This window comes from Rhinolophus hipposideros (genome assembly GCF_964194185.1).
Source record: "Rhinolophus hipposideros genome assembly, chromosome: 19".
In the NCBI taxonomy this organism is placed as follows: domain Eukaryota; kingdom Metazoa; phylum Chordata; class Mammalia; order Chiroptera; family Rhinolophidae; genus Rhinolophus; species Rhinolophus hipposideros.
In genome coordinates this window covers 48,969,881-48,982,449 of record NC_138065.1, presented here as the reverse complement: position 1 = coordinate 48,982,449, position 12,569 = coordinate 48,969,881, and the positions used below count along the sequence as shown (strand labels likewise).

The 12,569-nt window shown below is 39.0% G+C and overlaps 1 protein-coding gene across 6 annotated transcripts in view; it reads left to right on the top strand.

Moving 5' to 3' along the window:
• The window catches only part of DNM3 (dynamin 3), a 397,977-nt gene that overhangs the window by 277,459 nt on the left and 107,949 nt on the right, over positions 1-12,569 (top strand). For all 6 annotated transcript variants that reach the window (XM_081025373.1, XM_081025374.1, XM_081025371.1 and 3 more), the window contains one exon: positions 2,668-2,777. In XM_081025373.1, the coding sequence (XP_080881499.1) occupies positions 2,668-2,777 (110 nt within the window). The remainder of the gene's footprint in view (positions 1-2,667; positions 2,778-12,569) is intronic.

Here is a 12,569-nt window from a genome sequence, read left to right as displayed (position 1 = left end):
AAAAACTGTTTGGATGGATGAGGAGAAGGAAAGTGATGGTAAATACCTGGGGTTCAGTGCTGTCAATGGAAAGTTACTGAGAGCCACACGTGCCATTTTAAATTGTCTAGCCAGCCACATGCAAAGCAGTAAAAATAAACAGGTGAGTTATAAAGTAGTACTTTATTTACCCCAATATATTAAAAATATCATTTCAACAGATAATCAGTGTAAAAGTATGAGATAGTTCACACTGTTTTCCTCATGCTAAAACTTTGAAATCTGGTGTGGATTTAACATTTAGGGCACATCCCAGCTTAGCTACACGTCACGTGCTCAGTAGTCAGCTGTGGCTTGTGGCGACCACACTGGTCAGTGCAGTATTAGACCGTTTAATAATAAAACTAACAAATTTATGTAGCAGATGCCTCCATCAAGCTGGTGCAAAGACTCACTGCATTTTGGAAGTTATAGTTCAGTGTATCCTCTTGTATTCCTTGTGTTTATTTTAGCAATTTCATATTCAAAATGTTCTTTTCGCGGAACGTCATTCTTTCCCCAAAGCACCAAGGATTTTAGAAATATTCATGACATACTGCTTCAGTGCCCTCTCCTTTAATTCTCCATTTGACTTACAAGTTCAATTAAACACATCAGTCTGAGTCTTCTTCTCCTTCTCCTTCTCCTTCCATCCGTCTTAAAAGTCTTGATTATGAAATAATTTTTCATGGTCCCCTGTCTGCATATGTGTGTATTTCTCCAATGTTGAATATCTGACGTAAACTTGTGGATTTGGATCTTTACTATATGCTAAAGAATGCAGTACAAAGGGATCCTCCGCCTGTAGAAAACGCGCCAAAGACATCGTGTTCCATCTTTACAATGAAATGCAGATTTCCCATTAAAAGGCAAATCCATCATTTCAAAAGGCTGACTAGGATGGTGCGTTAAAAAAAATCCAGCTGCTTAAATTTAGGACTTTGAAAAACATCCAAAAATAATTTTTTCCCGGGGTCTCAATCATTTTCATTTGATTATGTATTGAATAGCTTTTCATTCAGTCTTGCCTCTTAGAATTCTGTCCTAAAGTTATCTGACAAGTGTTTCCAAGAAGTTAGACTCAACTATGGTACTTCATTTGCTTAAATTATGTGTTTTGCTATTTAGAATATCCTTGTGTTGGCTAATATTATTTTTTGTACAAGAAATATTGTGCTCTTCTTAACTTTGCTTTTTCAGGTTTATTCTTAGGCTTCCCTCACTCCCATTTAGTTTCATCATCATTATTATTATTATTATTATTATTTTAATCTTCTTTGAAGACATTGTCTGCCAGGACAGCCAATTTGTTCACCAACCAACTTTCTTCAACTTCTTTAGTCATCTAGTTCTCTTTGCCCCGCTATTTTCATGTGCTCTGCCCTGCTTTTTTTTCTGATTAACTTTGGAGTAAGAAGTGGCAACGCCAGGGACACACCCTTCAGTCACTGCCTATGGGTGTGCAGATGGCCTGGCCCCCGCAGCTGGCCCCAAAGCACCACTCAGCCCAGCCACAAACTCTCAAGAAAGTGCTGTAGGAGCTGCAGGAACAATAAGGCTTATGTCAGACATATCTGTACACTGCGTGTATTCCCCACAGGAAATGCAGTAATAGTTGTTTATTAAAAGTCGTGGCTACGTCTCTAAGCTCCCCTCCTCCAGAGTTGCTAGTCCCTCTTTTTCTCAGGGCTAACAGCAGAGGTAGAGGCTGGGACCATACAGTTGACTACTGTTTAACAGAGACCATTGCTAAAATGCCCCGGTAATAGGTCTTGAGTAGGTTTCTTAAGCTGAGTGTTTGGCTCTCTCCTACTCGATGGGCTGTTAAGCATTTATACATATGATAATATTGCCCCTGGGCCAGTCTGTAAAAGCAAATGTTTCTAGTAATTCCTTGGCATCTAGTATGTTTTACCAAGACCGGCTTGGTCCCATTTACAGACTTCCCCTCTCCAATGTCCATTTTCTTCCTAAAGAATTGTTCATTTTAAAAGAGAATGTGTTCTAGTTAATATCGGTCCACTTCTAATGGCTCCTTTTTTCTTCTTCAAAGAGCTCAACAATTTAAGGGAATCGTGTTTGTTTTGTTTTTTTCCCTAGACTTACATTTTATTCTTGACCCAAATGAAGAAAGTGTTTCCTGTGCTTTTGTCATAGTTTACGGGGGGTATTTCATTTTGGGGTCCTTGTGCTTCCTTCCAGTCCCCTGCCAGCACTGGCTATCAAAACTGCTTAGGCTGCAAATAAAATATGAAATGAAATCCATCTGGCATTTCTCATTGAATTAGGACCAGAACATTTTTGTTAAATATTAACAGATGGCTAAATTCTTAATATCAAACTAACATGTAAAAACATCTAAGGGGACCCACATGAGGAAGAAAGGATAGAGGACCACGTGTTTTCTCCATGACCGAACCCTTCCTTCCTCTACACTTTCTCTCCCCTCATTCCTCTGACCCCAGTGTTGAGAATCAGCAGAGACTCCTACCCATCAGATAACTTACATTCCTTGGTAGCTGGTATCAAAATAGTGTCTGAGGGTATCAAAATATTGTAATCAAATCTTGGCCAGCTCAGGTGCTATGTTGCCATTGGCACACTTTAATATCTTTTGTTAAAGCCCTCTCTCTCTTTTTCTCTCTCTAGGAAAAAGAAAAGAAGTATATGCTTCCCTTGGACAACCTGAAAGTTCGGGATGTGGAAAAGAGCTTTATGTCTAGCAAGCACAACTTTGCAATTTTTAATACAGAACAGAGGTAAGAAAATAAAGCACTTCTATCTTCAGACTTTTTTCCTTGAATTTCTACATGATCCAGAGATCATATTTATAATAGTTCCTTTGGTCCCCCTTTGAAATTTGTTAACTTGTCAGTTTTCCTTTCATTCATTTTGCATTTTTAGCTTCCACCATAGGTTATGGATTCAAAAGATTGAGTTAGAATAAGAAGGGTCTTCCAGTATTAGTTTGTTTATTGCTGCTTTTGCAGCAGCCATCCAAATCAATCTGCTTCTGTTCTGAAACTACATTTTGTTACTTTAAAATCTTCCCTGCCCTGAAAGCATTGTTTACATGCTTACAAGTTATTCAATTATAATTTGTAATAACATCTGTCTGGCATGAGTGGTAAGACCTTCTCATATAAGAGGTATGATAATTAAGTTTGTGAACTTGATATCAGAGGGATTATTCATTATGAATTTGTACCAACTGGACAGTTTACCAAGTTTACTATTTGGAAATGCTGAAAAAGTTAGATGACCTGAACTTTCGCCAACAATTCATGGCTCTTGCATCACGACAATGCACCAGCTCACACAGCACTGTCTGTGAGGAAGTTTTGAGCCAGGAAACAAATACCTGTATTGGAACACCCTCCCTACTCACCTGATCTGGCCCCCAATGACTTCTTCCTTTACCTGAAGATAAAGGAAATATTGAAAGGAATACATTTTGATGACATTCAGGACATCAAGGGTAATACGATGACAGCTCTGATGGCCATTCCAGGAAAAGAGTTCCAAAATTGCTTTGAAGTGTGGACTAGGTGCTGGCGTCGGTGCATAACTTCCAAAGGGGAGGACTTTGAAGGTGACCATAGTGATATTCAACAATGAGACATGTAGCACTTTTTCTAGGATGAGTTTGTGACCTTCATTGTCAGACCTCGTATATATTATAACTAAATTCTTGCATGGTTAATAAAATCATCCAGTTGATATGAATACACATGTATAGTGCTTTACAGTGTTTCAAAGCACTGTCCATGTTTGTTGTCTGGTTTTTGTAGCACATGCCTGTGAGATAAAAAGATAGGGTAGTGTGGTTACCACTTGATAAATTAGAAAATGTAGCTCAGGGAGGTTGACTTTCTTCAGATCACAACATTAATTCCTGCGAGAACTTGAACCTGAATTAGGACTTCTGTGTCTAAGGGTACTTTTTCTTCCACTTGTATTTCTTTCTTTTCCCCCCACCACTGGTCACCTACAATATCAGAACTTTATTTTGGGGTGATTATCATGGAATGCCATCCGTGGTCGTTCACTGAAGCTAAGCAGTAACGTGAAATACACAAATGGAGAGGTAACAGAAGACAGGACACAGGTGTAAAAGGGCTACAACTAGGCAAGGATATAGTATAGGAGAGCTTTTCCAAGTGGAAATATTCTAGGAAAAAGCTATTTCATTCCTATGAGTCAGTTATTCAGAGATGGGCTCATTATGTGGCCGAGTCTAACTTTAACCCGTCTTTCCCGGCCTACCCTCTTTATTTAGCAGTGAATGAAGTTCCTTGATTAGGTTCAGTGACTGGCCCAGGGTCAATCACACAGTGACTCAAAATAGCCGAAGAAACCTTCTTTCTACATTCCCAGTCAGTTGCTCAGAGTGACTCATTACACAAAACTACTTAGAAAAACCACAAGAGCAAGGCGTTTAAGCAATCACGGGGAAGGCAAATTAAATACAACTCCTCTACCAATTCCTGAGATGGAATTTTTCTAAAAAAGACTTTGTATTCAGAGTTGCTTATGAACAAAACAAAAACATTGGTGACGATAAAGAATAAAAGGGTTTCCTGGAAAGAGCAGTCGTCTGTCCTCAGTGGGACCAAACTCGGGATTGTTGATAGAACTTCTTCAGAGCAGTGGGGAAGTGGGAGGTCCTAAAAAAAAATCATCAGAGGGCTGGCTGCTCAGCCCTCTGGCTTGTATGCAGAGCGGGAAGTGTGACTACCGCCCAAGAGGTCAAACTTAATTTGAGTCCTTAGCCAACCTGTAAGTTCAGGTTCTAAAAGGGCTTGGTACAAAGTAAATAATTTGACAGTGGTAGACCATCTTTTTTTTAGGTGAAATGTCACTGTGGATTTTAAAGAGAACAAAAGACACCAAAATAAGAAAACTGTGGATTTCTAAAAATCTAGGTATTCTGGAATCCTAGAGTTCTCAGCAGGTATTGAACTCAACCACTTCTCAGAGACCTCTGTGAGTCCACGGATGTCCCATCTACAGGCACATTTACCATTGTCTTTTCCTCTGAAATATTGATTATTTTCCATTATTTTTTTCCCTACTAGGACCTCCACTACAATGCCAAATACAATTGGGAATCTTTGTCTTGTTTCTGATGTTAAGGACTACTATTTTATAATTTATAGTGAAGTATTTTCTGATAGGTACCTGATACCAGGTAAAGATCCCTGGTGTTTCTAGTTGCTAAATTGTTTCTATTTTTAATCATGGATGGGTACTGAATTTTATCAAGTGCTTTTTCTGCTGCCACAGAGAAGATAGTATGATTTTCTTCTTTAATCTGTTTATGTGGTGAAATATATTAATAGATGTTCTAATGTTAAACCATCCTTGATCTCTAGGGATTAAACCTAGTTAAGTCGTGATGTATTATTATTTATTATGCATTCCTGGCTTAAGTTTGCTAGCATTTTCTTTAGACTTTTGCATCTATGTTTAAAAATAAGATTAACTCATAAAAGTCCTTTTTTTGCAATGTCCCTGTTTGGTTTATTGGTTTACTAAAACTCATACCATCCAGTGGCAGAAGTGGCAAAAGATAAAAGATATATTTCCTCTCTCTCTCTCTCTCTCTCTCTCTTCTCTCTCTCTCTCTCTCTCTCTCTCTGTGACTTTTTTTTCTTTAAGTGCCCGGGCACTTAAAATTATGTTTTTCAGCAATTCTAGATGTCTTGTAGAAAGGAGTTTTTACATTTTCCATTCTGCCATTTTGGTTGAAGTGAAATGGCCTTTCGTTATCATTAAGTTGTTGCAAAACAAAAATATGCTCCTAATTTCCCCCTAGAACTAAGGATTGTGATAAAAGTGAACCTGAAAGCCAACCTGGGAGTTCTCTATATTTACAAACATGAATGTTTTACAAACAGATCAAAGAAAAAACAGCTGTCATTCTCCTGTTCTCTCATTTGCTCCCTCAGCACACACTTATTATGTTATTCATTCCAAAGTATTTGTTAGGTATTTCTGCATTACCTACCTGCATGTCAGTTTTGATGCTCTAAATGAAATACAAGTTATGATCTTGTTTTGCATGACATTTATAATCACCACTGAGTCTTACTCAGCGTTCCTTTTTCACTAATCTTAAGACAGAAAAGTTAAATCCATGAAGAGATAAACAACACAGAAAAGATAATCTAGTTGAGAGGATACTATACATGATACGAATGGGTTATAGTGTATAAGGTAACATATTACCAGACTATATGATAGTGTCTCCCACTCCTGTATTAGCCATTGCTACTTGTGTCACTTAAGTGCTGGAGTAGCAGAGAGCATAGGGTTTAGCCATAAGCAATGATTAGCATCATAGAAGGTGACTCTCATTGGGTTTTGACATAAATTGATGGAGAGGAAATAGAAAGAAGTGCCCCATAGAAAGAATAGTATTAGTCAAAGCAAAAAGGTGGGAAGTGTTGCTTCATCTGTTGCCAGTCTTTTTGGATGAGAAGAAGCTCATTTCCAAGGCAAGGTGAACATTCCCTTTTCCCCTCCGTAGATTTATTGGATTGGATTTACCCATGTAAGTTTATGTATTTGAATATTCTGTGTAGAAGGAAAATTATGCATCTATCAAAAGCCCATATACTTAGCATAATTCTACCAACTATACTTAATGATATTCTTTTCACCATTTACGTTGCTTCTATGGTTGTGTTCCTGCTTTTTTCTTTCTTTTGAGACAAGGTCTTATAAGAATATTAAGAAGTGTTCTCTTTCCTTGCCTTTAGATCAGGGGTGTCCAAACTTTTTTCAACTTTTTCACCAAGGGCCATGTGCGGTAAAATACACAAACAGCCGGGCCACTCACTCGAGGTGAAGTACGTATTGACTCACCTGGTTTATTTAAGTAAACTAAATGTATTTTTGGAATTTGCTGCGAGTCAATTAACAATGGATCGCGGGCCACAGTTGGCCCTCGGGCCGCAGTTTGGACACCCCTGCTTTAGATGATCTTTGGTTCATTTAGAAGATGATCTTTGGTTCATTTATAAATTCTTCTCTTACTTTGTATTTTCATCCCATCTTCACTGCAGTGATTTGGATCAGTTTATTTAGCCATTTGACCCATGTGAGATGCACGGCTTGGTGGTGAGGGTTCCTGTGTGAATTTCGGAGGGCACCAACATAAATGTAAAATGCCATGGCTTTTAGTGTTCTCAGGGACCTTGGAGATAGTCTGTCCGTCCTCCTCACCTCACAGGTGAAGGAGTTCACATCTATAACCATTCAATGACTTCCCCCTTGTCGCTAAAGCAGTTTATGACAGAACCCAGGGCTGATGTCTCCTGAGCCAGGGCTCTTTCTGATACATAGTTTTGATATCAACTATGGAACAGGAATTCTACCAACTGTTTTAGTTGGGATTGTTCCTAAAAGAGCAGCAGTGAAGAGAATTGTAACTTCTCGTGTAGGTATTTCAGTTTGCTGTTAAATCTTACAGTTTTCCTTGGAACATGTTGAGTCTCATTTGCAAAGCCCTAGCTGGAACTGACCAGCACCTACTAATCATTGCTACTTGTGTCACCGCACTATTCCTAAGAGCTCATTCAGTTGCTATTTCAACTTTCCACTGTAAAGTGTAAAACAGTTACTCTGTGGTCCCCAATCATCAGGTGTGTGGGAATTGATACATTTAACATCTTTCTTTAAAAAGCCTTCAGTGTCCTGGTGAATTAATATGATCTTTATGAGTCTGGTGACCAGATTTTTGAGCCATTCTAAACAGTGTTTTAGTGCTAAGGTTTTTATAAATGGAGGGAATTGTTACTAGTTGCAATGGCTTCAGAGCTCAAGGAGAGTGAATTTTACCCCTACCTGATTTAGCCTCCGAAACCCCTGGTAAGATTATGCATTCCCCAGTGCCCCTTCTGGGCCTTTCAAGAGGGCATCCTAGATACCTGGGAAGGCTGCTTAAGTTGTAATGCTTTGCTTTCCCATTCATCGCATCAGCATATCATTTTGAAAATCCAAGTTAAAAGATGGCTAAACTTCTTTTGGGCAGGGCCGAAGCTGAAGATTGAACTGTTCCCTCAGGTTTCTCTTCCGTTTGATTTTGTTAAAAATACCGTTTTCTCGGGTAGAAGCACATCTAGCTAATGGCCTCACTGTGCTGTTCTCCGCTCCCCCCAGGCAGTCCTTTCCTTTTAAGGTCATGCTAAGGCCCATTTGGTCCAAGGTATGTCAGATCTGGTAGCCAGCAGAGACTGCATCTGTCCAGGGGGGTTGCGGGGCTGCCACAAAGGTATTTTCTGAGTACCCCTTGGGGTTGTCCAGCTCTGTTTTCTTTTAAAATAAGGCATTCCTTCTTTGATGCTGCTTTGTAGCTTCAATTCAGGATATGGTTTATCAACATTACCAAGTGTTCCAATTCACTTTCTCCCCCCAACTTTTTTTTTTTAACTAAAAGGGATTTCAGGATGTTTCACCACTCCACTTAGTCCGCAGCACGTTGCCAACACTCAATAAATGTCAACTACTGCGGCACTGTAGCTAGTGTGCGCTTCTCAGGCGTTCTGAAAAGAATGGCTCTTTATTCTCATTGTTGAGTGGTATATTTTTCCACTTGTTAGCTGGAAAGGAATTGGAGTCAGGTTTTCCATTTATATACCTTTATGGCTGTGTTGCTATATTAAGACCCGCTTGGAGTTCAAGTTGTTTGGAAAAGTGCTTAATTAAACAAATATGCTGGGCAAAAGGTGGTATGCAATGCCTTGTCTAAAAGGTCATGTCTCTCTAGGATGTAGGAGAGTGTCAAATGTGTATGAAAAGGGAAGCAATTACTCTTCCATGAATAGGAATGGTGGAGGCTCACATTTATTGGAAATTCAGTAGAGTAAAAACATGTAGTGTTTTGTACCAGGAAATGAAATTTTGTGTAAGGAATACAACACAATTAATCTTGTATTCGGAACAGAAACAAGTCACCTGGAACAGTTATTTTATTTTACCCCCATTGTCAAAAGAATGTTTAAGACCTTTCTTCTTGCCTCACAGAGTACTAAGTGAGAATTGTTTATCTTCCGAGTACTCCGATTCAAGAAGCTTTTTCTTTGTAGGAGGAAACTTCAGTTGGTAACCAGTCTTCCAATCCAAGCTGAGTCATGAAATGTGTATAATCCTACATTTTCTCATAGAGTATGTGCAGGTGTGTCATCTTCCCATGTAGGTGTGTTTGCAAATGCCCTCTAACTATGAGTGCCCAGTAGAGGGAAAACAATGGGTTTGAGAGTAAAATCTCTTTATCACTCTCAATTGACCAATCCAGTTCATTGTACCCTTTCTGTAACTTCAAGGATGATAAGTGTTTGGTTTTCCCCAAATTTTACACTTCGTTTTATATATATGTATATATGTGTGTGTATATATATATATATATATATATATATATTATGAAATCTGCTAGATATGAGACCAACTGAAGGCTGATGCATTGTCCTGAGGAGCACATAAGAGAACCAAAATTTGTCAGGTATCCTTGGTATTGCTGAGAAACCCTGTATCTAAGTAATGAAATGTGCTAAGTCAGCATTTTAACAGCTTGACCTTCTTTCTAGTTTTAACACAATGATAAATAAATAAGTTAATTTAAAATGTAATCATGTCACCACTATATGTCTCACTGCTAGACTACTTTCCATGATGGAGAGGCTGTGTTTGTCTTCTTCATTGCTTTATCCCCAAGGCCTAACACCCTGCCTGGTGATTGGGGAGCTCAGTAACATGAGAGAATGAATAAATAGATGGATACTACCTTTTCCCCCTCCATTATACAGAGAAGATATAAACAGCGCCAATTGCCAATAAAAATCATTCTGTAGTTAAGCTCTAGAAGCCTAGAGCCTCAGATCCAAATGGGCTGAACATGGAAGTAGTTGATGAAAACTCTTAGAGGAAGTGGTGTTAATACAAAAAGTAATCTTTCATTGAAAAAGTAAGAACCTGAGAATTATACAAAGTGTAAAAATAAGCTTAGTTTGAATTGAACAGACCAGAATTCCATGACATTGTCCTTTAAGAAAATAAATACAGGGCGAGGAGATGTTTCATTGTAAATTATCTCAACTCTGCTCTCATAATCTCATTTCTGTTATTCAAAAATGTTTTGTAGGTATCCACACTCAGCTTTCTAAATCTTCACTCTTTGAGCTCTAGCAAAGTATTAACACATTTCAGGTTTTCTGTTATATACAGAACTTCTGAAAGTTAGGGAGGGGGAGAGCCAGAAGACAGCATTTCAGTGTTCTGTTGATAAGTTTCTGGCCCTTCTTGTTTCTGCTAGAACTCTTAATTTCACATGGGTCAGACAGAGATTGGAGGATGTTCGGAGAGTTATTGATGGTGAGTTCACAAGATGACAGTAATGTTTATTTCCCTCTCTACATCTAAAAGGATAAACCTTGTGCTTTCCCTGACTAGGAGCTGGAGAGAAGTACATGCTTAGCAAGTCAATAAAAGGACACTTGCCATTTTGGAAGCGGTTAAATCTTTGAATCAGAGAACTCTGTTTTTTGTGTCCTCTCTGTTCCTTTGTTCCAGTCTCTCACTGCAAAGATATTTGTCATCATATGGGCCTGATCTTGTGTATTACAATAGTTTCCCAATTCTTGACACTGCATCTCTTCCCTTTGTGACATGACATCTTTAGGAAACACTAGGTACACCAGAGAGGAGGGGAGAAAATGTCTTCAAAGATGAGTCTGGAGAGGGAGAGAGAGATTGGAGAACAAGAATTATCTACCCGTTTGATTTATGTGATTTACCAACCACACCGAGACAGAAATCAAATATGGTGTGGTAATATTTTTTGTGAACTAAGTCTGTGACAATTGATTTCACAGCTAAGATAAATTCTCATGAAAGCTGACATGATTGCTTGGCTATGAAATGTCTGTGGCTTGAAGCAATCAATTTAAATTCTTCTCTTATTGGTTTTCAAATTAAACTCTGAAGTGAAATGGGAGTATGATGCCCTACTTGGATGGCTTTTTCTGCCTTTTCTGAGGGAGAAAAAAATAGCAAGTTGGTGCTTTTCAGCTTTTTCAAATGTCATTAAAAGGCTTTGGAGAAATTCTTCATGCTTAAAACACCTGTGTACAGTCCGTATCCATTTTTTCTGGGGCATTAGGCGTTGGGCTCCCTGGGAGCCTTGGCGTATTTCAAAGGGATTGATGGGATAGACTCAGCCACTGAAATCAGTTCCTCTCTTCCCAAGGACTGAAACTGAACTCGTGTCTTAAGCCATTAGTAGCGCCAAGAGGGTTTTTGGTCAGTGTTTGAGGCATTTGTGTTCAGGAAGTTTCTGTGCAAGGGTTGTCTTAATGAAGGAGTCCAACATGGCTGTGTAAAGTTCCAGAACAAAAGGAAATTATGTCCTTTACAGCTGGTTTACTTCTCTTGTAGGATTTCAAAAACACACACTGCCTGCTCACCACCTACTTCCCCAAACACCTATTTACTGATGGACCTCTGTGTCCCGTCCCCCACTCCCTGCCCCCTCCACAACCCCTCACTCAAAGAGTGAGGCTTGGGACAGAAGTCTGCCTCCCTCCATTTGGGGACCATAAAATGTCCCCAACTGTGTTCATTAATGATCGAGGAGCAATCGCTGGTTGCAAACATACTACAGAAAAACACATGCTTAGTTCTAAGACACCATCTTGAAGAGATGCTGTCTGGTAGTATTGCAAGGGATAGTCTGAGAGGTCCTCATGAAAGGAGACCAGTCCAAATGGCCTGATATCTGTAAAGGTGTGATTGTTTATAAATATAATTGTACAACTACTTTTTGTTTAAAAATGAATGTTTCTTTTCAAAAGCGAATTAGTCATGCCAAAGAACTAGATTCAAGAGGTTCGCTATCTTGTCTCAGTCTTTTATTTTAAAGACCGAGTTTACAGTCTCGTTATTTAAGATAAGGTTAGAATACAGGTGGGTTGTGTGCCATGCTTTCTACAGTGTTATGGGGATTCTAGGGGGCCTGACACCCCCAAGCTGAAGCCAGCAGAGGGAAATAGCCAGGTGTGTAGGAATTTCAGGCAGCAACCTGCGGGGAGAGCTCTTAAGAAATGAATAAACAGGGATGTGAACATTTCCCTAGCTGGGTCTAGCCTGAAGGAAATTTCTAAACACCTTCAATTTCTTTGGCAGTCTCAGGGGCCTCCCAAGAACAAAAATAAAGAAAACTAAGGGCACGTTTTACTGACTTATTGGAATCATCAGGTTTTTCGAGATGTCCTCTAGAATATTGTAAAACAGTCTGCATGTTGAAGAAAAACCTTACATCGAATAGGAAAATAAACAGAAAAAGTCCAAAGAGGGTTACTTATTTAGATCTGTTGCTGTTTAAATCCAGTTACACTGAGCAATGGCGTCCGTTGGCCGACACACTGTTTTCCATTATTACCAGTGTTACTATAGACGATGCTGATTTATTAAACACCTTGTCTAGGAGTTCTTGAGTTAGAGAAAAAAACAAAAAACCTTTAAATCAAAGAAACATGTGGGTATGTAAAGCT